Raw genomic sequence first — 25,637 nt, forward strand, 5'->3', positions numbered from 1 at the left:
TTTTACATGGAAACTGCTCTTTCACCAGAAAGGCATGGAGAAATGTGGAGCCGAGCATCTGCCCTCGCCGCTGGCCAGTACGGCCGAATTCGCCTTGATGGCCGAGCCGTCATGGAAACATGTGGGTCAGCTGACTGCTGTGGCGGTTGGCGTGGAGATGGGCCATGCTGTGGCGTTCCTGGGAACCCTTGATGGAGAGGTGACGGCTTTATTCACTTACTGTGTGTGGGTTCAACACTGAACATGCATTTGGTTGACCAAAGCTGGCACGCTAACATTAGCGCCAATCTTTCCTCATGTTTTTATTCACAGCTTCATAAAGTATTTGCAAATATTTCCTTCTGCCATCTTGGATTGTCTGCATATCAACTTGTTGGAAATGTTTTAATCCGTTTCTTTCTGGTTTTTGGTTGCATGATAAATGAAAACAAACTGAATCATATTTAATTGCATGATTTACCCTTTTTGTCTATTTCTAACACAAAAGGGACGACAAAAGTTGTTTCTGTTTCTTATTTTGTTTGAAATCTTTAAAATGTCTTTCAGTTCCAGAGCTGAACAAGCACTAGAATTTAAAGTTTGTTGTTCTTGTTTGTTTTATTGTTTCATTGTTGTTGTTCTTGTTTTATTACCATTAAATGACTTGAAAGTGGTCTCAGAACAACAATATTACAGTTCATCACAATAGCTTCTGGTTGAATTGGTTTTGCGGTCGCCGTCCTGCTGCCGCTGTGGCTCCGGCTCTGCGCTGGCGGTAACGTTTCCACTTCCTGTTTCTGCTCTGCAGGTGCTGAAGCTGCATCTGTCGGCTCGACCCGAGGTTTACGGCCAGCCGCTGAGCGGCGCCTCAAGGCACAAGGTCAACAAGAACCTGCTGTTCGACTCCAGCCTGCAGCACCTGTACATCACCACGGAGACGAAGGTCGGAGCCCATTGATTGTTAGGTTTACCGGATCCATCGCTCCTCGCTTCCACTTGTCCAAAGCGACCCGGAAGGTCGCGGCGGCGGCGCTAGCTAGCTCCTGTTTCCCCCTTTCATCCATCAAGTTGCTGTCTTAATGAGCCCTTCATTTATTCCCTCTGTCCTGTTTGATCATTTATTCGCTCTGTCGACTAACATCAACACATCCGTCTGCATTACCGCACACAAGTCGCTGCTTGATTTATTCACTCCGCTTCTCTTCCTCTCCGTCTTTCTTTGCTTTGTTCTTTCATCTTCTCCGCAGCCGAGGTGAAATAGATGTTATTGATTTTAGAAATGAATTAATTACAAAGCACTTCAAGAGAGCAATTTGCTTTGATCAAGTGGAGCGACGACGCTGGAGCTCGTTCCGTCTGTTCATCTAAATTTATTAGACGGCGCTCAGCCTGTCAGAGAGGAGAGCCCAAGATCTTCAACGTAAAGAAACATCAGGAGGAAGAATTAACGTTTTAACGACAAATCTGGCAAATTTTATATTTTTTTACTGAATTTATACATTAATACTTTAATTTCTGGTGGGATTTTTTGCAGGAAAAAACTATTTTTATTGATTAAAAATACATAAGTATTTGAATAAATTAAATAATAAAAAAATACATTAAATTAACTTCCTGTGTGTCCAGATCACCAAGGTTCCGGTCCAGACCTGCCATCTGATGGCCGACTGCCACTTCTGCGTTCAGATGAAGGATCCGTACTGCGGCTGGTGTGTCCTGGAGGGACGGTGAGCGACTCCTGAGCTGCAGCCCAAAACGGGAGCCAATCAGCTGCTAGAAATCGAGCTGCCATGTTGTTTCTCCAGGTGCAGCAGGAAGCAGGACTGCAGCAGGTCGGCAGAGACGAACGCCTGGCTCTGGTCTCCCGACGGGAAGTGCGTTGAGATCGCAGCCTTTGAGCCGCCGAACATCAGCTGCAAGAAGACGAAGCAGGTGGGCGAAAATCCCAGCGAAGTATCAGAACAAAGTTTCTCTGATGAGACGCCATCTTTAATCTCGCCTCACTTCTGAACCTTTTATCTGTTTTTAAATGGTTGCAGCTGCCATTACTCCTTATTTCTGTGAATTATGCATCAGCAGTCGGGTCGTAACTCGTTACCTTTACTCAACTACAGTTTACTGTAAACTTTTATTTACATGTCAGAAGTATTACATTTAAATAGATTTCAATAGTTTGGTTTGGCCTTTTATGACTTTTCTTCTGTCTTTTCTTGTAGCTGAAAAATCTGAACTTTGTATTAGAAAATAGATTGCGAGTAGCATGTCACGGTTAAGTCGATAGACTTCAGTGCGAGCGCTGAGCCCATATGTTTTCATTAGCAGAGGATGTATGATTCTGTCTGAACCTGAATTAATGGGACATTGATCCGGCGCAGTGTCCTTCAGCCTGAGTTCACAATGTAAAGTATCAATTCTTGGTTTCTTTCAGGAGAGATGGAGCTCATTTTAATGACATTAACTTAATATGATGACATGAATATTTGTTTTATGCAGATTGCTGCAGTCGTTGATGATCTCACAGTCATCCTCATCAGATGTGTGATAATGCAATCAGATCAGGCTGGAAAAAACAAAACGCAAAGAAGTTGAATTATTTTAAAATGCAACAGTAAAGACATTTCTCTGTGTTTTCTAATCATTTTTGGAAAATTGGGAAAGTCTTTTTCACAGTTTTAAACATTTAATAAACAGAAACATAACTCAGAACCAGTGATGTATTTATTTCAGAATATTATTATAAAACAGGAACCAGAGATGAACCATGAATGCTCTGCAGCAGAGAACTTACTGCATCATCTTGTTGAACAGGATCGTCATGAGATAAATCAGTTGTTAACAAGCAACATTTATTTTTAATCAACATAAGATACTCTGTTGCATGAAAATGTTCAATTTTATTTTAGGTTTTTAGAAATATCTGAAATAATTACATAGATAATTAAACTTGTTGGGAATTTAAAAAAATATTTAATGATATCAGATGGATATTTAGCTCCATGCTGTTTAAAATAATTATAAGATTATAAGTGGAGATGATCTTCATGACAATATATTAATAATTGATTTGAAAAAGAATTTGCTATTCCGAAGAATGAATACTTTTCTTAGAGAAATAAAATCTTAATCAAACTTACAGAAAAATGAGAATATTTTAGTCTTTTTCTCAGAGGATTTATTTAAACGTGAAAGACAACAATGTATAAATCCAGTCAATTTAGTAAATTTGACCTTGTGTTCCTTAACTTATGATGCGTTCTGGCTTCAGGTTTGAATCGAGACAAGCGGATCTAAAACCTCTAGTGGAAGAAAAATGACTTTGTTCTGCAGCCTCTAAAGTTCAGAAGCTTCAGAGGATCAAGAAGTTTGAAATTAAAAACTTCAGCAGCAAAATGAAAACAGTTGAGGTCAGCAAAGAGTAATGAGAAGCTCATGTTTGAGCAGCGCAGTTGAATCGTAATTATTCCTGCGCCACACACTCACACACACACTTTGAAGCGTCTTCACTCAGCCAGGGAAACATTTTATCGGGTTTAATGCATCAGATTTAGTGGAAACATTTCTGCAGACGTTGAGACGCGTCTCTGTCCTGATTGTCTGTGCAGGTGCACATCAAGGTCCCGTCTCTGCCCCGGCTGAGGGATGGCGACCAGCTGCACTGCGTCTTCAATTCGTTAAGATCCGACGCCGTGGTGCTTAAAGACGATCCGACGGTGTGGTCTGCTCGCTTCCCGACCCTGGAAAAGTCCCGCCCACTCCGGAGCAGCAGGGTACGATTCGCCGCAGATTTAAACTCTGAGGCGTTTTTATCCTGTAGACACGTTGCTTGTTGTTCACATTGGGAAATTTCATAAATTAACAAACTGAAACCTGGAGAAGTAGTGATTATTAATTTACTGCAGTGCGCCACAGCAAAGGGAAATAAAGCAGAAAACTGCTGAAGAACAACTAAAACCACGGATATCCTTTTCTCACTCTCTGCTACCCATTGCCATGGCAACTGACTCACAACAGCTTCACGATATGTGTTAAGATTCAACACTAAAAACACTCCAACATTTCCCTCACAAAGAACAGAACATTCAGTCCATCTTCGCTGATAGGCTTATTTTCCCATTATTATTAACTGAGTGCCGTGGGAGATTAGCAACCGTTGATATTAGCTAAGCTTGATTTACTGATGAGTCAACTTTTTATTTTTCAATTGAAACACAGAACACAACACGTCTACATGTTAAAGTTGTCATAGTCAAGCTAGCATAACTGAACTCCTTCCCTCTCCGTATTTCTGAATTAAAACACTTTGCTGACTTTGTTATCTGATTGTTGTAATGTTGACGATTAGGAGCAAATCCCTTTTCTTTTTTACACATTTAAGATTCAGCGTTATATTAACAACAGCTAAAACAAGGCTAGTCATTGTTAGCGACAAGGCTAGTCATTGTTAGCGGCAAGGCTAGTCATTGTTAGCGACAAGGCTAGTCATTGTTAGCGGCAAGGCTAGTCATTGTTAGCAACAAGGCTAGTCATTGTTAGCGACAAGGCTAGTCATTGTTAGCGGCAAGGCTAGTCATTGTTAGCGACAAGGCTAGTCATTGTTAGCGGCAAGGCTAGTCATTGTTAGCGACAAGGCTAGTCATTGTTAGCGAGCAGCTTTTTGCCCTCCAGCAGGAACGGGGTCGAGGTTTTGTGCTTGTGACGTCGAACTGTGACGGGTTCAGACTAGAAATGCATAAAAAATACAAATAAACAAAAAATGAATTTCCTTTTTTTATAACCATGTTGAGACAGAAAAGATTGATCTCCTCCACTTCCTCCACGAGCCGCTGTTGCTTCTGAAGAAATGCACCAAAACCAACCAATCAGAGCCGGGAGGAGGGGCTTAGTGCTGCCAATTAACCTCATGTCCTCACTGCTAAATGTGCTAATGATGGGAAAACTGTTTATCTGCAGTCATAGGTGGCTATGCTAACTAGCTTTAGCGTTTTCTGTCCTGCTCCCATTCTCTATTCTTGTCCACAAATGGCCCCTGCGCCGCAGTTTGGACCCTCAGAACCTCTCTGATTCTTCCTCTGTGTTCAGACTTCGTGTCGGTCCCAGTGAAGGTTCTGCTGAACCAAACGATTGAAGTAACATCTGGAGAATATCATTTCTACAACTGTGCAGCTACTGTTTGGAAGAACCCCAACACACCGTAAGCTGCATCTCACACACACACGCCCACACACACACACACACACACACACACACACACACACACACACACAACACACACACACACACACACACACACACACACACACACACACACACACACACACACACACACACATTAACACCCAGCATGATGCGGCCACATGTCCCACCTGTCTACAGGTGCATTTCCTGTGTGACCAGTCAGTGGGGCTGCCAGTGGAACACCAGGGATCACACCTGCAGTGATAAAGACGAATCTCTGGAAGGTCACATTGTCAAACCTTCAGAGGTAATTTGTTTACCACAAATTCAGCCGCCAAAGGTTAAAATACTGGTAGAAAATATCTAAACTTGCATTTATTTCTCTTCTGAAGCTGGGAAATTGTCCTCAGTTTGAGTCTCCGGATCCGTTGCTCATCCCTGTGGGCTATAAGATGCCCATCGTCTTCCAGGGAAGGAACCTGGAGAACTACGAGGTGCAGCTCTGTCACACCTGATCACTTCACAGTTACCAATCAATCAATGATTGATAAGTTAATCATTTCTTTTGGACAACAGTCGTTAAGGAGATTCTCCCCTTTAACATTGTTGAAAAGCTGCTGTTTTGACATCTGTGGCTACTTTCCACTACCTGCTTCTTTTGCCTGTTTAAAAAAAGATAAATAATTATTTTTTGAAACACAAGACTTCATAATCCATTTTAATTATTGTTGTTTTGCATGTTGTGTTTATTTTTTGGGATATTTAAAATGTTTTCCAGTTCCTGTGTTGGAAGCTATATTATATATAAATATATTAGTTAAAAATGGTCTTAAAATGACAATATTATAGTTTATGAAATCATTTCTAGGACAATTTATTGTCATCACGACATGCCTACATGCACAGATTTATAAAAGATCTAAACACCATGTTTATGCTCATTTATTGTGTTTCAAAACACAATTTACCTACAAAACAAGCAAACCTGGTTAAGGTCCAAAAGTCTTAACTGGTTAAGTTAAGACTTTTGGATGATTTTCTAATTTATTAAGATGAAAATTAAATGTTTTTATTAATAAGGCAAAGACAGTGAAAAATTGCATTTTTCTGCAGGGGAAGAGCTTCACCATCGGCACGGAGCTGATGGACCATGAAGAAAACGTGGTGAAGATCGAAAACTCAAAGTTCAGATTCGACGGTTACCAGGCGAGTCTGAGGCGCAGATTCATCCCTGAGCTGGAAGTTTGTGGTTCAGATTGTTAAATTAAGCCAGAGAATAAAGCATCTTAAAGGAGAGTAATCAGTGTTGTGGGCAAACAGCGACAGATTAAACCCGTTTAACCCGCTTTAAGAAACACTCTGATTATTTAATTGAAACATCAGCAGCAGCAGCAGCAGCAGTCGGCTCTTCACCGCCTCCTAAAATCAGCCGCTTTGATTACTGTTGATTCAGAAGTTGCTCAACATGATTGGAACATTTATTTTGTTATGCACTTCATGATTAGTTGTTTATATATATATTTTGCTCATGAATGTAGATAAAAAGTTTCTGTTTTTTCGCTTCCACCTCATTCTCTCCCATTTTCCTGCCCCTGATTCCCTTTTATTTCCTCCACTTTTCGCTCTTTATCCTTTTCTTTTCCTGAAAACCTCCAGAAGAAAACATCCTCTGATTTATGAGCACAATTGTGCGCGTTTGGTTTGACCTTCACAGTTGGACCGAGGCGGTGTAATTTAGCATCGAGCTGCAAGCAGAACGGGGACGAGGTTTTGTTTGTGTTTCACCGCAAATCCAAACAGAGAAGTTTGGATTTATTTTGCTCGTGTTGTGAGGACAGAAATGTTTTAAGGTCATCTGACGCAGCTGCACAATCATACATTTTTATAAAATGAGACAAATCCCCACTTTCATAACATCTACTCAGTTATTCATATTTGCCTGTACTTCTGCTTTGAGCTTTTTTTATATAAATGAAGCGTCTTTGTGATTTGTGCTGCACTGAAATTGTGATGTTTGGTTCGGTAAAAGCTTCTCGTTTTCTCCTGAATTTCAACTTTAATGATTGATACTAAAATTTCTTTTCTGAAAATCATGTTTCTGCATAAAATCAAGTGCAGAAATTACATAAATATTGTTAAAATGTTACTAACCCCACCCACACAGATTCTTGGCCCCGCCCATTTTTGGTGGGCGGAGCTTTGCATCCCCCTTTTATCACAATAAAAAAGGTGTTTCAGTCAAATTTTGAAGTAATGAGACTAAAAGTGAGTATTGTGCAGTCAGTGAATGCTAACTTAGCTTTTTTCTCCTAATTTAGTAACAGTTAATGAAATAGTGGGAATGTTTCTTTTGCTAAAGCTGCAACTTTAGCAAAAGAAAACTAGATGTTGCAGGCAGATGAGTTTCTGGCTATAAAAGCCTGTTGGAGTTTTGTTTGTATCTGTGAAGAAACAATGCTGTATGTCTCTGTGTGCAGTTTGCTTATGACGAGCAGCAGGAGGTGAACATATCTTTCCATATCAAAGTCCAAGACAGGAACACAAAGATCGACAGCACGCTGACAGGTTGGTGTGTCGCTCTCAAACACAGAGAAGTAAAGAAGTTTTTCCTCTTATTTTCAGTTCTAATCCAGTTGCATCCCCTCTCATCTTCTCCTCCCAGTCACGCTGTACAGCTGCTCAGTGGGAAGAGAGGACTGCAGTCTGTGTAAACACGCCGACGACAAGTACAACTGCGAGTGGTGCAAAGAAACCCCGAGCAAAAACAGTAACGAGGAAATGAAGTGTGTATTCAAGGAGATCTGCAAGTCACCCAAACTGGCTCAGTGTCCAGAACCGAAGATTACTGACGTGAGTCATCAGAACCAAAGAGTCTTCCTGCTGTTTACCATCAATACACAACTACACAACCACACAATACACAACTACTCAACCACACAATACACAACCACACAACTATACAACCACACAATACACAACTACACAATACTACACAATACACAACTACACAATACTACACAATACACAACCACACAATACACAACTACACAACCACACAATACACAACTACACAACCACACAATACACAACCACACAATACACAACCACACAATACACAACCACACAATACTACAATACACCACCATGTAATACACAACTACGCAATACACAATACTACACAATACACAACTACACAATACTACACAATACACCACCATGCAATACACAACTACACAATACACAATACTACACAATACTACACAATACACCACCGTGCAATACACAACTACACAATACACAACTACACAATACTACACAATACACCACCATGTAATACACAACTACGCAATACACAATACTACACAATACACCACCATGTAATACACAACTACGCAATACACAATACTACACAATACACCACCATGTAATACACAACTACGCAATACACAATACTACACAATACACCACCATGTAATACACAACTACGCAATACACAATACTACACAATACACAACTACACAATACTACACAATACACAACCACACAATACACAACTACACAATACTACACAATACACAACCACACAATACACAACCACACAATACACAACTACACAATACTACACAATACACAACTACACAATACTACACAATACTTTCTTGTAACTTTCTGGTTGTTTCCTGAATTTTAAGCAAAGCGTTTCAGAATCTAGCAAGTTTTTTGGGGGGAACTTGTTGTGCAAAATTAACATTTTATTCATTTTTTAATTCCATTTGGAAGATTTGAGCTGCTTCTGAAAGCAGGTCAAACTCTTAAAGAAAATCTGCAAAGAAAAGCTTTTGGCTTTTGGTTCATGTTATTTTGCTGTCTGGAAAACAAAAAGTTTGCTTCTTCCCTCCATGTTGGAGAATCAAACTTTTAATGAAATTCCTGAACCCTGAACTTCTCAGCACTTCCTGTTAAACTTAGACTTGATATTCACTTTAGATTGAGTTGTTGCTGCTGTTCTTGCTTCTGTCTCACTGCAGGTTGTAGTAAAATATTTCAGCATCTGAACTTCAGCTGCTAGATGATGCAACTGTTTTCTCCTCTGGCAGTTTGGGGGAAATGTTTTCACCCCAAAGTTCAGAAAACATTGAAGTTTGTTTTTCTACATAATGCACCATAAAACATCTCTTCCAGTGATCATAACTCAAACAAAAGTACATCTGAGCTTATCTTGGGTTTCTTGTCTCCATTCAGTGACTTTTCTCTCTCTGAAAATAGATTACTTCTGCAAACCGCAGGAGAATTTCTGCACCTTTTAATAGGCCGGCGATTCATTTTCTGCTTCAAAGTCCTTTGTGGATATAAATCATAACATTTCATCTGGAATAACACAAAATGTAAAATCACCACAGATAAATGCTTCTGGGGATTCCTGCATGACTGCTGAAAGATTTCACTCACAGAAATGAAAAGCAGTGAAAGGCAGGATGGATGTTTATTTGCTTTTTTGCTAGCTGAACTAAATGCTAACTTAGCATGTCAACAGTTAGCTTTAATTATTTTTATTATAGTGACTGTAGCAGGTAAATTCTTTATAAGTCCAGTAAATCAACCAGCTGAGCGTCTTTAATTTGAAGTGTTTGTGTCTGTTATTCCTCCAGATCATCCCTCGCTTTGGGCCGCTCAACGGCTCCATCGCGGTGACCATCAAAGGCTCCAACATGGGAATAAAGAAGGAAGACGTGAAAAAGATCACGGTGGCCGGAGTGAACTGTAAACACCTGGAGGACAGATACTCCGTCTCCACCAGGTAACAAACTCCACTTCACATTAGCAGGATCTTTGATCTGATGACGTATGGATTATTGATTAACTCCTCTTGCTGTCCAAAGTGTGGTGTGTGAGATCGGACCCAAGCGAACGCCGCCGTCCGACCTCCCGCCTGAGCTGACCGAAAGCGGGCCGGTGACCATAGAGGTGGAGGGGAACAGAAGCGCAACCTCTATAATGAACTTCACCTATCGGGTATTTCATCAGCAGTGACCAAACGTTTAGCCAAAACTCGCAAATTAAATTATACATTAAAATAAAAATACAAAAATTTAAAAATAATTTTTTGTTTGACCTGCTCAACTATAAACAATAACAAAAAAAAGCCTGAATATATTTAGAGAGAGAAAACATAAAAAGAGCTTTCTGGTCCATTCACTTATTATTTTCCGTCAATCATGAAAACAAACAAAACATATTGTAAATATTTCCAAATGAGAAACAGTTCAGTCCTGCGTCAGGAAACCTGCTCAAGTAAAAGTCTCCCTCAGCGACGCAGAGATTTCTGCTCTCTGCAAGGAAACGAAGCGTAAATAAATCCCTCACCAGCAGATTCGCTGCTGCGCTCAACTCCATTCAAACGTATTTTACTCTCCGCCTCCCGCAAGCAGAGAAACAAACATGACCGAAATAAGTTTCACCTGCTGTTCTGCTTTGTTTCCTGAACGCGACTCAGTCGGTCATTTAAATATCGCTGTTCACTTCTGTGTTTCCTTGTTGTTTGTTTTTGAGGAGACGAGAAGTAATTACAGAAAACCGCTGAGACAAAAACCATTTACTCCAGCGGCGGTTAATCTGAACTTTGTTGGTTGTTTCTGACATCAAAACAGAAAACATCAAACACTGGAGGAAAGGAATGTCTCAAGGTTGCAAACGGTCCGTTTTAATTGTTTGAGAAAGAAAAACAATTCAGTTATTTCAGACACATCCAGTTTCCTGGCAGATTTTCACCTCAAATGTTCACAGATTATCAGTCAAGCTTCAGTTTTCACATGTTTTAATTCTTCCATTTGTGTTTGTGCTGCTTCTAAAAAAACACTTGGAGAAAAACACAAAGCTGCTGTTTGGCAATGGCTTCATTTTCCTGGAAACCTAGCAACCTCAGCCTGGCGCCGCCCCGTTACCTAGCAACCTCAGCCTGGCGCCGCCCCGTTACCTAGCAACCTCAGCCTGGCGCCGCCCCGTTACCTAGCAACCTCAGCCTGGCGCCGCCCCGTTACCTAGCAACCCCAGTGGAGTTCTGAGACATTGGGTCTGCTGAGGTTCCGGCTGTACAATGGCTGCTGGAAAGAGAAATGTTTTGTGGTTGACTTGCCATCCAGAAGCCACTTGCTGCTTCCCTGCTGGGTGTGCAGGAGGCTCCACATCTGCTTTTCAAAGATGTACAGATGCATAGTTGCGCATCTGTTTGCAGCCATTTTTACTGCGTGTGCATCGTTGAGTTTGGGGCCAGCAGCAGCTACTTAGGATTTAAAGTGACAGGAGGCCCTAAAACAGCTGATCTGATCAAAATCTGGTTGATTTGTGCTAAAAATGTGAAGAACATGTTTTGTAGAGGCCGTACGTTCATCCTAACCTGTTCAGGGAAGCATAACAGATTTAAAAGCTGCAAACCTGCATCTCCTCTGGATCTCCACATCTTGTAGGAAGAATGGAAGGAAAATGTTGAAGCTTGCTTTGAAATCTGGAGGACGTCGACGCCGAGTCTGTTTCGGTTTTGAATCGTTGAATCGCGCTCCCGGGTTCAGATCTGTCTCCTTGGTGTCGGAGCCTGAATAAAGACTCGAAGCATCGAGTCGGCGCCGCCGCGCTGAAGCTGTGAAGAGTTTGTCTCTTTGGGGATGTTTATTTTTATTTCCTGCTCTCTTTGTGACAACAGCCAGAACAAATCTGGAGCACAAACAAGACAAATGTTTGAGTGCAAAGCACAGCTGGACTCCTTCACTTTCAGTTCATTTTGGTTTTGAGTCCCTTTAACTCGGCTGTGTTTTAATCTGTGACTTAAACCAATCAGCTTTTTATCCCCCATTTCCTTCAACCATTCATACAAACATGCATTTTCAGCCAAAGTTAAATTCTTTGTGCACACAAACTTTAAAAGTCATGAATATAAACATTTTTTATGTTTTGCATTTGATTTATATTCAGTAAAAGTTATTAGATTAGAATATCAACAAAGGTTTTGCACATTTGTAGAGGAAATGCAGCCTCTGTGTTGGGAATCAGCAGCAGGAGTAAAAAACGAATCGTTTTGGAGTCAAACTGGATGTTTTAAATGTTTCTGTTCAGGATCCTGATCCGACTTTCATTGACCCGATGGCGGGTCCTGCAGCCGGAGGAACGATTATCACCATCACCGGAAAAGATCTGGACACGGCAACCAAAGGCGACGTCAGCGTCTCCATCGGCGGCATCGCCTGTGACGTGTAAGCCGAAACTTTCCTGCATCGTCAGCAAACCGTCACAACGCGCCTTCACTTCCTGTTTCCTTCAGCTTATCGTTTGGGACGAACATCACCTGCAAGACCGGCAGTTACAGCGCCGCAGCGGCTTTCCCGGTTTCCATGACGGTGTCGGTGAAGTACGGAGGAAACACCATCAAAAACCTGCCCAAGCCCTTCATTTACACCGACAACCCAAAGATCACCAGCTACACTCCCAACACCAGCTTCGTTTGGTGAGTCTGTTGATCGTCCTCCTCCTCCTCGGCAGTCAGACTCCCTGCTGTCTTTTATTTCCTGTCTCGTTTCTCTGGGTTTAATCTGCAGTGGCGGTCGAAAGATCGTCGTGACGGGAACCGGCTTCAACCTGACCCAGTCGGCCTCCATGAAGGTTCTGCTCAACACCAACGACGACTCCACCGAGGAGGTAGGAGGTTTTCTGCATCAGCTTTTATTCAGGATTGGATTCAAATTAGGAAAACGGTGAAAAACTGTCCCAAACTCAGAGATTTGACTTCATTTTTCCTTATATTTATAGGAATAATCATCCAAATCTGGTCCAAATTCGGTAATTTGTGTCATTTGTTGCTTTTATCCAATGATAAAACCTTTAATGGCAGCAGATTGTCACCTTGATGCTCCTCCGTCTTCATTCAGAGCAGGAAGCTGCTGTCGGTTTCTGTCCGTCTCTCTGGACAGATGGAGGAACGTCGGCTCGGTTGGAGCCAACCGGACCCACAGGAGGAAACTAAACCTTTCTCATCGTCTTTTCATCTTTCATGTCTCCCTCAGTTCAAGTCAGACTGTAAACGTATCAACAACTCCGTCCTGGAGTGCCACTCACCAAGCGTCAGCAGCCATCTTGTCAAGACTCAGCTGCACCTGGACAACGTGAAGGAAGACCTGCTCTTCAAGTACTACCCTGACCCGACCTTCGAGTTCCAGACCTTTAAAGACCTCACAGCGACCAGCCTCATCATCGTCACGGTGCGAAGAGGCTGAGCGCCTGCGGGCGAGAGACGCCTGGACGCCTCGCCGCCTGGACGCCTCGCCGCGAGTCGCTCTGCGTTAACTTCTCTCTCTCTGAACAGGGCCAAGGTTTCTCCAAGGCCATCTCCGTCAGCGAAGCCAAGGCCTCCATCCAGGACGTACCCTGCAACATCAAACTCCTGCAGGTACGCAGAGTTCATGCAGCTGCTTGAAAATCTCTGAAACAGCTTGAATTTCAGTTTGGTGTTTTCACATTTTGGAAAATGTTTGAAATTTAAAATGCACCGTTTTGTCTTAAAGTGCAATGAAAAGCCTACATTTTAATACTTTTTGCACATAAAAACATATTTTCTCTCTGAAGTTAAATCAGAATAAAGTTTTTAGGTCACTTAGAATCATAAAAGCTTAGTGAGGATGTTTTTAGAGCATTTTGGACTTTCTTTGTGTTTGATTGTTTCAATGCGATGAATATTTAATATAAATGTTTTTATATTTATTATGTGAAAAGTTATTGAAATGGGAAATTTTTTGTTTGTTTTGTATATCAGGAGACATTTCAGAACATAAAATTTTATTCATTTTATTTAATTTAGAATGAAAAATACTAGAAAAAATCATTTAGTTACTATAGTTGAGCATTTGTTCTCATAAGAATTTAGATTTATATTCATGATAGATTTCAGTTCATATAAAAAAACTATTTTATGCATCAAAAAGTATAAATACATCTGAAAAATGAAGTCTGTGTGCAGTTTAGAGATGTAAATCATTATTTAAATAATAAGCAGTTTGTATGTAAATTTTTATTGTTATCAGAATAATGTTACAAAGTATCGTTCATTTGTTCTGTTTTCTTTCTTTCTGAGATTCGTTGCTCTGCATTCAGGAGGTTTTTCCGTTTCTTCTTCTTCTGCAGGACGATAAGTTGATCCTGGAAGCTCCTTCCTCTCCGCCGACGCCCAAATCCAAGTCCCAGAGCGCGGAGGCAGCCGACGACATGCTGGATCTGGAGGTAAATAAACCGACTCGGTTCTGTTTGGGTTCTGCTGCAGCTCGACCCAAACCATCCCAACAAATAAATAAACTCTGACTGCGCAACATGCAAAAGTTTGGACAAAACAAAATATTAAAGATTTTAGTATTTCCAAACATTTGGGGTTTATAATGTTGCATCCGTTCGTCTTTCCTTCCTGCTTTGCTTTTTATTGTTGACATTTTTCTCCTTTTTTCCTTTTTTTACTTTGATCTTTTCTTCTCTGTTGCTTCATTGATGTCTTTTTCCCCACAGTTTTTCTTCCTTTTCTCTTTCCTTTCTTTGCATTTTCTTTGTTTTTCTTGATTTTGTTTCTTTATTTCTGTCTTTATATTTTTTTCCATTTTCTTTCTTTTATTTTTATTTTTCTGATTCTTTCTTTCTGTTTTTATTCTCTTCCTTTTTCCATTTTTTCTTTCCATGTCTCTCCTTGTTGTTTTTGCAGATTTTCCATTTAAATTCCTGCTTCTGCAGAAACATCTGCACTAAACTTCAATCAATGTGATTATAATTTGAGTTTAAAATAGTTTGAAATGAGGCTTTTGTAGCTTAAAATGTTTTGAAACTTTCAGTAAAGTGGGATTATGATGGTTTCTGTTCTTAAACAGAAGGAAACTAATCTCTAAACTAAAGCAGTGAAACATTTTCTAATCTCAGAAGTTGTTTTTCTTGCAGGTGCAGTTCGGTAACGGGAAGTGGACCGTCGGGAAAGTTCAGTTCACCAGGAAAGAAAACATTCCTCTGGCTATCATCATCCCAGCCGTGATCGTCCCCATGCTGGTTTTCATCGTCATTTCCATCTACTGCTACAGGTTTGATAACGTCTTTAAAAATGTAAATCCGTGGCGAGAATAAGAAATACAACAAAACAAGGATTGTGTTTGATTCGCGTCAGGAGGAAGAGTCAGCAGGCAGAACGGGAATACGAGAAGGTGAAACATCAGCTGGAGAATCTGGAGGAAAGTGTTCGAGATCGCTGCAAGAAAGAGTTCACAGGTATTCATCCAGAATCAGAATTCAACCTATTTTATGTTTAACAGGTTAACTTGACATCTTCTGCAGGTTTTCTGCAGCAGATTCAGTAAAAACCTTCTTCACTAACATTGCGTCACATTGAATTCAGAAATTAGTCTCTGCAGCTTGTCTCCGTCTTATGAACCTCTGCCAACTCAACTCTGTAAAACCAGCAGCTTTTTGGCTCAAATCATGAAAAACTTCCCCTCAGATCTTCCTGGAAAGCTCTGCGATCCGTTTCAGATTAATCTGACTCTTCTGTCATTCATCAGGACGAAAACTGCAGATCTAAGAGCCCAGGATTAGCACAGCAGTCATCAATACTCATAAATACTTATCAATACTCGGAACACAAAAAGATTAATTCAGTTTAACAAAATTATATTATGAAATTCCAGCGTGTCACAGAATTAGTCTGTGTCTCAACAGTTATGCTAATTTACCTTGCTAATACAAGTTAGCTTTATTCATTGGTTTATTGGTATTGGTACGAAGTAAGTCTTATTTTTGTTTTGTTTTTTCTGTTCTAAAATCCAATTTATTTTTTACGCAACTTGCTAATTATACATGATCTATAAAGTTTCTGTAGTGAATGGGTTCCTGTTAGCCGTTATGTTTCTGTTCTCTTGCAGATCTGATGATTGAAATGGAGGACCACACCAGTGACCTCAGCGAAGGTCGAATCCCTTTCCTGGACTACAAAACGTACACGGACCGAAACTTCTTCCTGCCGTCCAAAGAAGGCGATAATGACCCCATGATCACTGGAAAAATACAAATCCCAGAATCCCGCAGGGCGACTGTGACTCAGGCACTCAACCAGTTCTCCAACCTGCTGAACAGCAAACCTTTTCTCATCAACGTGAGTTTAAAGCTTTTGGTTGCATTCCTGGTTCCTGTGAAGCTCGTTCAGACGCTAATCCTTTTATTAATTGTTATCTATGCGGATGAATTGATATTAATGTAATTTCTTTTCCTTTCCAGTTTATTCGCACATTGGAGAGCCGTCCTGACTTTAACGCCCGGTCTCGGGGAAACTTTGCCTCCCTCCTGACGGTGGCGCTGCACGGGAAACTGGAGTATTACACGGACATTATGAGGACGCTGCTGCTGGAGCTGATGGATGAACACGTCCAGAATAAAAACCCCAAACTGATGCTCAGGAGGTGAGAACATGTTATTAACTTATTTCAACTCAGAGGTGTAGAGTAGAAAACGTTGCATTAAAGTTAGAGTAAAAAAATATTTAGTAGGAAGTTTACTTAAGTACTGAGCAACTAATCAATCATTTAATAATTAATTATCAGATGGGGCAAAATGTAAAGTTAAGTAAAAATTTTAACAAAAAATAACAAAATCAGGCAAAATAAAATGTTTACAAATCAGTTTCTTAAAATAAAAAACTGCATCGTGTGTCTGGTGAGTTTTTGGTTTGTTTTTCATTCAGGGAGTAAAAAACTCCAGTAATCAAGTAAAAGTAAAAAGTTAAACGTTCACTTGAGTAAATGGAACCAGTTTCTACCAAACTCTGGACCGAAGCATTGATTACGATCGACTCCAGAACCGGACCACTGATGACATCACTGCAGGACTGGGGAGAGACGGCGGCCATGTTTCTTTTCTGGCTGTCAGTTCCTGCTCAACTCTAACGCTAAAAGTTCTTTTTGTTTCAAAAAAGTTACTGAAGTGACTGTAACTGTTGGTCCAAACTCCGTTGCTCTGAAGCGTTGCTCTGAAGCGTTGCTCTAAGCGTTGCTCTGCAGCGTTGCTCTGCAGCGTTGCTCTGCAGCGTTGCTCCGCAGCGTTGCTCCGCAGCGTTGCTCTGCAGCGTTGCTCTGAAGCGTTGCTCTGCAGCGTTGCTCTGAAGCGTTGCTCTGCAGCGTTGCTCTGAAGCGTTGCTCTGCAGCGTTGCTCTGCAGCGTTGCTCTGAAGCGTTGCTCTGCAGCGTTGCTCTGCAGCGTTGTTCTGAAGCGTTGCTCTGCAGCGTTGCTCTGCAGCGTTGCTCTGCAGCGTTGCTCCGCAGCGTTGCTCTGCAGCGTTGCTCTGAAGCGTTGCTCTGCAGCGTTGCTCTGCAGCGTTGCTCTGAAGCGTTGCTCTGCAGCGTTGCTCTGCAGCGTTGCTCTGCAGCGTTGCTCTGCAGCGTTGCTCTGCAGCGTTGCTCTGCAGCGTTGCTCTGAAGCGTTGCTCTGCAGCGTTGCTCTGAAGCGTTGCTCTGAAGCGTTGCTCTGAAGCGTTGCTCTGCAGCGTTGCTCTGCAGCGTTGCTCTGAAGCGTTGCTCTGAAGCGTTGCTCTGCAGCGTTGCTCTGAAGCGTTGCTCTGAAGCGTTGCTCTGCAGCGTTGCTCTGAAGCGTTGCTCTGAAGCGTTGCTCTGCAGCGTTGCTCTGAAGCGTTGCTCTGCAGCGTTGCTCTGAAGCGTTGCTCTGAAGCGTGGAAGTAATCAGGCTGTCTGGCTTCCTGCTGTGAAGCTGACAGCTTTGTGATTGAGCAGCAGTGAAACTGGAGCCTCCATGCAGTGATGGAGTGATGAAGATGATTCCTCCTGGTGTTTGTGTTGCTGCTGCAGGTCAGAGACGGTGGTGGAGAGGATGCTCTGCAACTGGATGTCCATCTGCCTGTATCAGTTCCTCAGGGTAACAGACTTTTCTTTACTCTCTTATTCAATATTCTCCTATGAAATAAAGTTTTTCAAACTAAGATTATTACTTTCAGATTGCATCAGTGTTTTATCTCTGTTATATTTAGAGCAGATTTTTAACACAAATATTTTATGATTTATTTTATTTGCTGGTAAATTTCAACATATTTTAGTTGATATTTGAATTATGAATCTCTGCTGTAAAATATGGAAGCCCATTCCTGCCGTGAAAGACAAAATGAAAGCCTGAAGGGAGTTTTGAAATTATAATTATGAGAATAAGTCAGTCAGTCAAAATTATGAAGGTACAGTAATAATTTTGAGATACTTTAACTTTCAGTGTCACAATTATGAAATAAAAAGACATAATTTTGATGTTACAAGTCATAAATTTGAGATAAAATTAATTTTCAAATACAAATACAATACAAAGTTCAAATTTTGGGATATAAAGTTATTATGTTGAGATATAAATGCATAATTTCAACTTTACAGTCATAATTCTGGCTTTCAAAGTTATAATTTTGAGAAATAAATATTAATGATGAGATACAAACTCATTATTCACAGTCATAATTACGAGGTCGTCACAGTTTCTCAAAGGAGGCTTTGCTCTAATGTAATTGTTTTTAATTTCATAAATATAATTTTAAAACTTGAAATTATCATTTCTTATTTTTCTGGTTTATTTAAAATTATTAGTTTAATGAAGAAATGGCAGCAGATTATTTCTTTTTTATACTTTTTAGTCTTAGAAATTGAGTCTGGGGTCGAACTCCGACCTTAAAGTCCTGAGTGTTGAATCTTTTCTGGAAACGCTTCCAGCTGATTCCAGCTGATTCCAGCTGATTCCAGCTGATTCCAGCTGATTCCAGCTGATTCCAGCTGATTCCAGCTGATTAGTGAACATGTATGTATGTAATCATATCTTAGTTCTGCTGCAGTGACTGTGAGTGTTTCTGTCTCAGGATACGGCCGGGGAGCCGCTGTACAAACTGTACAAAGCCTTGAAGCACCAGGTGGAGAAAGGTCCGGTGGACGCCAGGCTGAAGAAAGCCAAATACACGCTGAACGACACGGGGCTGCTGGGAGACGACGTCGAGTACGCCGCACTGGTCAGTCTGCGCTCAACTGGGATTTTCTGATTAGCATCTAAACAAAAACATCCAACTATCAAATATTTGGAAGTTAGAGGTCGGATTTTAGAGAAATGAAAATCTAAACTATTTGTTCTTGTTTCGGGAACCTGTTGGTTTGAGGCCAATGAATTTGTTCGTCTGTGAAGCGATCAGAGTTTTGGAATCTGTTCATTTGGGAATCTGTTCATTCGGGAATCTGTTCATTTGGGAATCTGTTCATTTGGGAATCTGTTCATTTGGGAATCTGTTCATTCGGGAATCTGTTCATTCGGGAATTAGTTCATTTGTGTGTCTGTGTGTGTGTGTGTGTGTGTGTGTGTGGGTGGTGTGTGTGTGTGTGTGTGTGTGTGTGTGTGTGTGTGTGTGTGTGTGTGTGTGTGTGTGTGTGTGTGTGTGTGTGTGTGTGTGTGTGTGTGTGTGTGTGTGTGTGCGTGTGTGTGTGTGTACCCCTGAACTCCTGCGGGTTCCTGATAAGCTACATCTGGTTTAATGACTCTGAAATGAACCGTGGAAGTAAATGTTTTTAACCGAATGAACTTCCTCCTGACATCAGTAAGAAAGAGAAACCAGGAGACGCAGCGCAGACGGAAACCTGCGCTGTGTGTGTTGTTTGGGATGAAGGTGACAGGTGTGTGTGTGTGTGTGCGACAGACTCTGCAGGTGCTGGTTCACGGCGAGGGACCAGACGTGACGCCTGTCAAGGTGCTGAACTGCGACACCATCACCCAGGTGAGTTTCTGTCTCCACATGAAGGCAGTTTTTGTTTCTGTGTTCATGTTGCAGGTGAGGTTGTGATTTTGTTTTCCGTTACCTGCAGGTGAAGGAGAAGATCATTGATCAGGTGTACAGGAACCTGCCGTTTTCACAGAGACCAAAAGCAGAAGGCGTCGCGTTGGGTGAGACGCACAGTTCAGCTTCAGCAGAAAATTATTCCTTTAATTCATTTAAATCTAAAACATCTGAGCTGCTTTAAATAAGAAACACAATTAAAATCACGTTTCATTTTGTTCACATAATAAATTATTAAAAATCATCATCCTCCTCCTACTTCCTGTTGTCTTCTTCTTCGTTTCCTGCAGTAGAAACATCCGGTTGCTGATCATGTGACTCTCCTGACATGTTGTGTGTTTCTTCTGCAGCTCATCTCAGCATGAAAACGTTCACCTTTTTTTACTGTCATGTTTTCATTAAGCAAATTTATTTTCATAATTCCAGTTTTCATCATTTTACGATCAATGGAAACAAATATCGGCAAAGTCTTGAGTAACAAACTACTGACTGCCTGGGATAAATGGTTCTCCTTGTAATTCCTTGCTTGTCCACAGAGTGGCGCCCCGGCTCTACGGGTCAGATCCTGTCCGACATGGACCTGACGTCGCAGACAGAGGGGCGCTGGAAGCGGCTCAACACGCTGGCCCATTACAACGTGAGTTCAGCCGCATCCCGCTTGAATTGGACCGAATCAGAATCTTTAAGTCTCCAATACTGAGAGTTTGTGGAGCACAAGGCTGTGATGGGAGGGTAGGAAACCCGTTAGTGGGAAAACTGTGAAGGATTCTGCAGAACAGAAGCACAGCAGCTGCTTAAATTTCTGCGAATGCCCCATAATGTCTCCGTTGGTTTCCCTGCATTGTTTCTAATCCTTCAGATTATTTGTCTAAACTTTATTTATCTCAAAGGGAAATTAAAATTATATCATCCAGTTATCATCAAACGTCGTTTCGGACGGTAAAAGGATATCCAGGAGCAGTCAGTGTTACAGCGAATACGGAGAAGCCTCTGACTGAAGACTGTTGCTGTTTGACAGCCTCATCATCGTCATGACAGGATAATTATTTAGCTGTGGGCTAAACGGCTACTTTGAAGCTAAATGTTTCAAAGGGTTAAAACTAGAAAACTGCACATGTTGTTTTTGTGTAAATAATTAGCTCTAAATATTTGGTTGATATTTAGTTTGATGCTAAATTATTAGCTCAGAGCTAAATGTTTAAACATTTAATCAGAGAGATAAGTACTTGGCTTGAAACTAAACTGTAGTTAGTCAGATAAATATTTAGTTACAACGCTAAATATTTAAATGTAAGCTAAATATTTAGCTTATTTTGAAGTATTTAGGTCAAAGCTAACAGGTAGTTGACAAGATAAATATGTAGCTATTAAGCTAAATATTTAGCTAAGAGGTCAAAGTTTAGCTCAAAGCTAAAGTGTTAAACTAAATATATGTAAACTGCTACTTTTGTAAATGAATGAATTTGAATGAAACCCATTTTTTTATCTTATTTTTGGCTGAATAACCAAATTATTACTGTTCATTTTTGGCTGTAGCTGCACTCCGTAGGACGTACTAATAGGGTACAAAATCTTTTTTAGTTTGGGTTAATCTGCTGTTTACTGCTGCACTTTTTAACAGATTGAAGTAAAATTGTTTCTGCATTAGCACCTGATGGGTCAAAGGTCAGCTTCAGGCCCTGAGTTCAGGTTTCTGTCCGTCTCCAGCTCCTCTTCTGGCTCATGGAACCAGAGGAGATTCATGATGCTGCCGCTCCTTCCTGATGCTTTTAATCAGCTTTGCTTAGCAGAGACCTTTACTTTCTCACCAAAACAAGCGAAAGCTGAAGAGCAGGAAAATGTCGAGCCACTCGAGACTCGTCTGCAAAACCAACAGAAGCTAAATCACTGCTGCTGTCCAGACTCTCCTGACATTTAAGGAGGATAATTAATAGAGGCGGATTTTGCCTCTAATAACTGTGTAGCTTAGTTAAACATCTTCTCTCTGCTTGAACAGATTTTTATTTCTGCAGGTTCGGGACAACGCCACGTTGGTTCTGTCCAGAGTTTTGCACACGCAGTCGTTCCACCAGCACCAGGACAGCCACGACGAGAGTACGTCATTTTTACTCCACGTCTGAGACGTCGTTTAACTGCAGCATCCTCTAGTTTTTACGCTCGTTTACCGCGCTGTTGAGTTGTTCTGGATAATGGGTGGAAAAAGTGATCGGAGATGTTAAAATTAGGCTAAAAAATGGAAAACCGTCCATTTTCTGTTTGTTTATTTACTAATCAAACATTTGCCAACAAAAACAGTTTAAGACACAAATAATTAGTTCAACTTTAAATTGACTTTTTCATGTCTGCATAAGCAAAACAACATTAGAAGTTTTTCCTCAGCATGTTTTTATTAAAAGTTGACCACAATAATAATAATAATTAACCTTATTATTCTCGCCAAGGAGTTCTTTGTTTTATTTTTTATTAACTTTAATAGCTACACTTTCTAATTAGCTTCAGAATAATCTCACCATCCCAGAAGAGAGAATGAAATATAATGAACCAGAGGAGGTTAATATGATGCAGAAAATATCTTCAGAGGTTAATTCACTCATGAATCATGTGGCAGCAGAGCTAACGTTCATTTCTGTTAAAACACAGAAATCCGAAAATATTAAACGGATTTTATGAGGGAAACTTCCATTTGGGTCTCAACTGCTTATTAAAACTTAACAAAACATTCAGACGACTTTTGGCAACAAATTGGTGCCTCAAAAACCTTTCTGCGCCGTTACCTAGCAGCCCCAGCCCAGTTCCAGAACATTTGTTCAGCTGGATTCCCAGCCGAAATGTTTAGCAGCCATTTTGTAGCCTAACCTGTTGCGAGGTCGTCTCCAAGTGGTGCAGGTGATTCTGTGATGTCGGCTGCAGAAAACGCGCTGCTGGAGGACGACAACACGTTCCACCTGGTGCGGCCGACGGACGAGATCGACGAGGTGAAGTCGAAGCGAGGCAGCATGAAGGACAAGGCCATGACCAAAGCCATCACAGAGATCTACCTGACCCGGCTGCTCTCCGTCAAGGTGGACATCCGCTTCAAACTCGCTCCACGTCGTTAGCATGAAGCTAACTTCATTATTTTATCATATGAACACTTTGCTACTTCTTCATAGATGCACATCAGATATCAAAACGTTGAGCTTCTTCTGGATATTCCTGTTATATATTTTGGTCATTTCAGCTTTTTAAAATTTTGAAATATTTAAACTTTAGATTTCAGCCTCATTGAAAAGCATCAAAATCCTTTGAATTTTGATGCTTTCCTCCCTTTGACAGCTTACACCGTCTGGCGACTTCAGCTTAGAAACTCCTTTCAGCTTCGGAGCATCAAGCTAACAATTCAACTTTGTTTTAGTTTTTCTAAAATCATGATTTGAGTTTTGGCCGTTTTCAGATTTAATGTATTTCAGTGACAGAGTGAGATATGCACTGTTCACATCTCACTCTACAGAAATGAATCCTGCATCAAAACGCAGCCGTGAGTCTCTGCTTTGAGGAATCAAAGATCAGTGCAGAGTGTTGATGACGATGCCACCTCTTCCTCCACCGGGTTCTTCTGTAAAGAACAGGAACTGTTTCTAGTTGTTCTTCTTGTTGTGTTGCAGGGAACCTTGCAGCAGTTTGTGGATAATTTCTTCCGCAGCGTCCTTTGCACCAGCTCCGCCGTCCCTCCGGCCGTCAAATACTTCTTTGACTTCTTGGACGAACAGGCGGAGAGACACGACAACGTGGACGAGGAGACGCTGCACATCTGGAAGACCAACAGGTACGCTGACTCAGACGGATTAATCCCAGCAGCAAGATGGCTGCCAAAGACGGGCGTGTCTGAAAGAAACTTCCCCAGAACGGCGTCTGAGCTGATCGTTCTTCCTGCCGGTTCCGTCCTTCCAGCCTGCCGATGCGGTTCTGGGTGAACATCCTGAGGAATCCGCAGTTCATCCTGGACGTTCACGTGACGGAGGTGGTGGACGCGTCGCTGCACGTCATCGGCCAGACCTTCATGGACGCCTGCACCAAGACGGAGCACAAGCTCAGCAGAGTCAGTTCGACTTTCCGCTTCTTCTGGGTCAAACTGGAGTCATTTAAAATGTGAACAATCTGTGACGGATTTATGGCACCAAACCTGGAAAGTTTGTTTGTTTTCTGTCTACATTCTTTGAGTTGGGATGTTTATTTTATTCTTATCGTGATTAACTCATAAAAATGGACTGAAAATGAAATAGCAGCAGCTGCAGACCTGGATGATAAATCAACTTAAATAATTCTTTCTTTTCAATGGAGAACTAAAGGTAGGAAAATAACGGCTGAATCTATTTTCAAGAGATTTCTTATAATTTTGCGACAGTTTTGGTAAAATTGCGTCGTTATTCTGCTAACATAACTTTATTCTCATAGTTAAACTAAAATTCTCATATCCTTCCCGAATATTCACAGAAGGAATGATTGAAATAAAAGCCACATTTTGAAAACCTGTCTGAAAAAGAAGGGGAGAAAAAGAAGGAGACCAGTTAATCGGCCCTGAGGGACGCCAGAAACCAGCCGAGGACTTTAGCCTGTTTGTTTCTGTCTGCAGGAGTCACCTAGCAACAAGCTGCTCTACGCAAAGGAGATTTCCACATATAAGAAGATGGTTGATGAGTGAGTTCACACCACCTGCTGTTCTGACCCGGTTCTGACCCGGTTCTGACCCGGCTGACTCCTGGATGAACGTGTTTGTTTGTTTCCCTCAGTTACTACAGAGGCATCAGGCAGATGGTTCCAGTCAGCGACCAGGATATGAACACACACCTGGCCGAGGTGTCCCGGGTAGGAAAAGCACTCCAGAACCAGAGATTCTGGGTCAGAACCAGCTGGACCGGTTGGTTCTGGGAGGTCATGAGTAACAGATTGACCCATAAAAGTATTAAAATGTTCATATTTGTAACGTTACTGGAGATTTTATGTGATCGATCACTTCACATTATGTTACAGATAAAAATCTGAAAAGTGTGGCGTGTCATTCTCTTTTGGATGAACTTTGACTAGACCATATGTTTCAAACTAGTTTCAGGAATTTATCAGAAAAGGGGAAGAATAAATAGATTTTTCATGTTTTTTTCTACAGATCAAAGTTTTTTGTTTCTCTTCATAGTTTTTATTTTTTCTGTTACATAAAATTGAAGCTAACATGTTAACATAGCATTAGCATGTTGGGGAAAATGCTTGTGAATACTTTCACAAGACCTGCAGTCATAGATGAGATTTGTAGCTAGAGCGCCCTCTGCAGGTGTTTCCAGAAAATACTGAAGCGTTTCTTTAATTGGCTTGAATTACAAATATTTTGGTGTTTTTTTCTGACCCAACATAATAAATCTGTTGCTCTTGTTGTTGCAGCAACACACAGACAAGCTGAACACCCAGGTGGCCTTGCATCAGCTGTACCAGTACGCCAGCAAGTACTTCGACCTGGTGAGGAATCCTGCAAAAAATGTTTCACACAGAAAACCTGAAACTGACAGGAAATGAAATTCAACAGATACCAAATTATGACTTTGTTTTTTATTTACACTACATTTGCATAATCACTTAGCAACGAGTCGTTAGCG

At 41.1% G+C, this 25,637-nt stretch overlaps 1 protein-coding gene across 1 annotated transcript in view; it reads left to right on the plus strand.

Annotated features, from left to right (window-relative positions):
* Positions 1-25,637, plus strand: part of LOC129351869 (plexin-B2-like) — a 104,049-nt gene that overhangs the window by 76,292 nt on the left and 2,120 nt on the right. Inside the window, 36 exon segments of the mRNA XM_055020690.1 lie at positions 29-199; positions 788-922; positions 1,606-1,706; positions 1,785-1,911; positions 3,582-3,687; positions 3,690-3,746; positions 5,059-5,170; positions 5,353-5,461; positions 5,547-5,648; positions 6,268-6,360; positions 7,632-7,719; positions 7,817-8,004; positions 9,804-9,952; positions 10,035-10,167; positions 12,262-12,398; positions 12,467-12,649; positions 12,741-12,840; positions 13,206-13,400; positions 13,505-13,588; positions 14,320-14,415; positions 15,112-15,248; positions 15,332-15,432; positions 16,083-16,312; positions 16,435-16,616; positions 18,014-18,080; positions 19,054-19,200; positions 19,876-19,953; positions 20,042-20,120; positions 20,550-20,650; positions 22,026-22,107; positions 22,924-23,075; positions 23,658-23,818; positions 23,944-24,091; positions 24,626-24,690; positions 24,783-24,858; positions 25,426-25,500. Of these exon segments, the coding sequence (XP_054876665.1) occupies positions 29-199; positions 788-922; positions 1,606-1,706; positions 1,785-1,911; positions 3,582-3,687; positions 3,690-3,746; positions 5,059-5,170; positions 5,353-5,461; positions 5,547-5,648; positions 6,268-6,360; positions 7,632-7,719; positions 7,817-8,004; positions 9,804-9,952; positions 10,035-10,167; positions 12,262-12,398; positions 12,467-12,649; positions 12,741-12,840; positions 13,206-13,400; positions 13,505-13,588; positions 14,320-14,415; positions 15,112-15,248; positions 15,332-15,432; positions 16,083-16,312; positions 16,435-16,616; positions 18,014-18,080; positions 19,054-19,200; positions 19,876-19,953; positions 20,042-20,120; positions 20,550-20,650; positions 22,026-22,107; positions 22,924-23,075; positions 23,658-23,818; positions 23,944-24,091; positions 24,626-24,690; positions 24,783-24,858; positions 25,426-25,500 (4,347 nt within the window).

This window comes from Poeciliopsis prolifica, unplaced genomic scaffold, assembly GCF_027474105.1.
Source record: "Poeciliopsis prolifica strain line A6 unplaced genomic scaffold, Auburn_PproV2 SCAFFOLD070, whole genome shotgun sequence".
Lineage (NCBI taxonomy): Eukaryota > Metazoa > Chordata > Actinopteri > Cyprinodontiformes > Poeciliidae > Poeciliopsis > Poeciliopsis prolifica.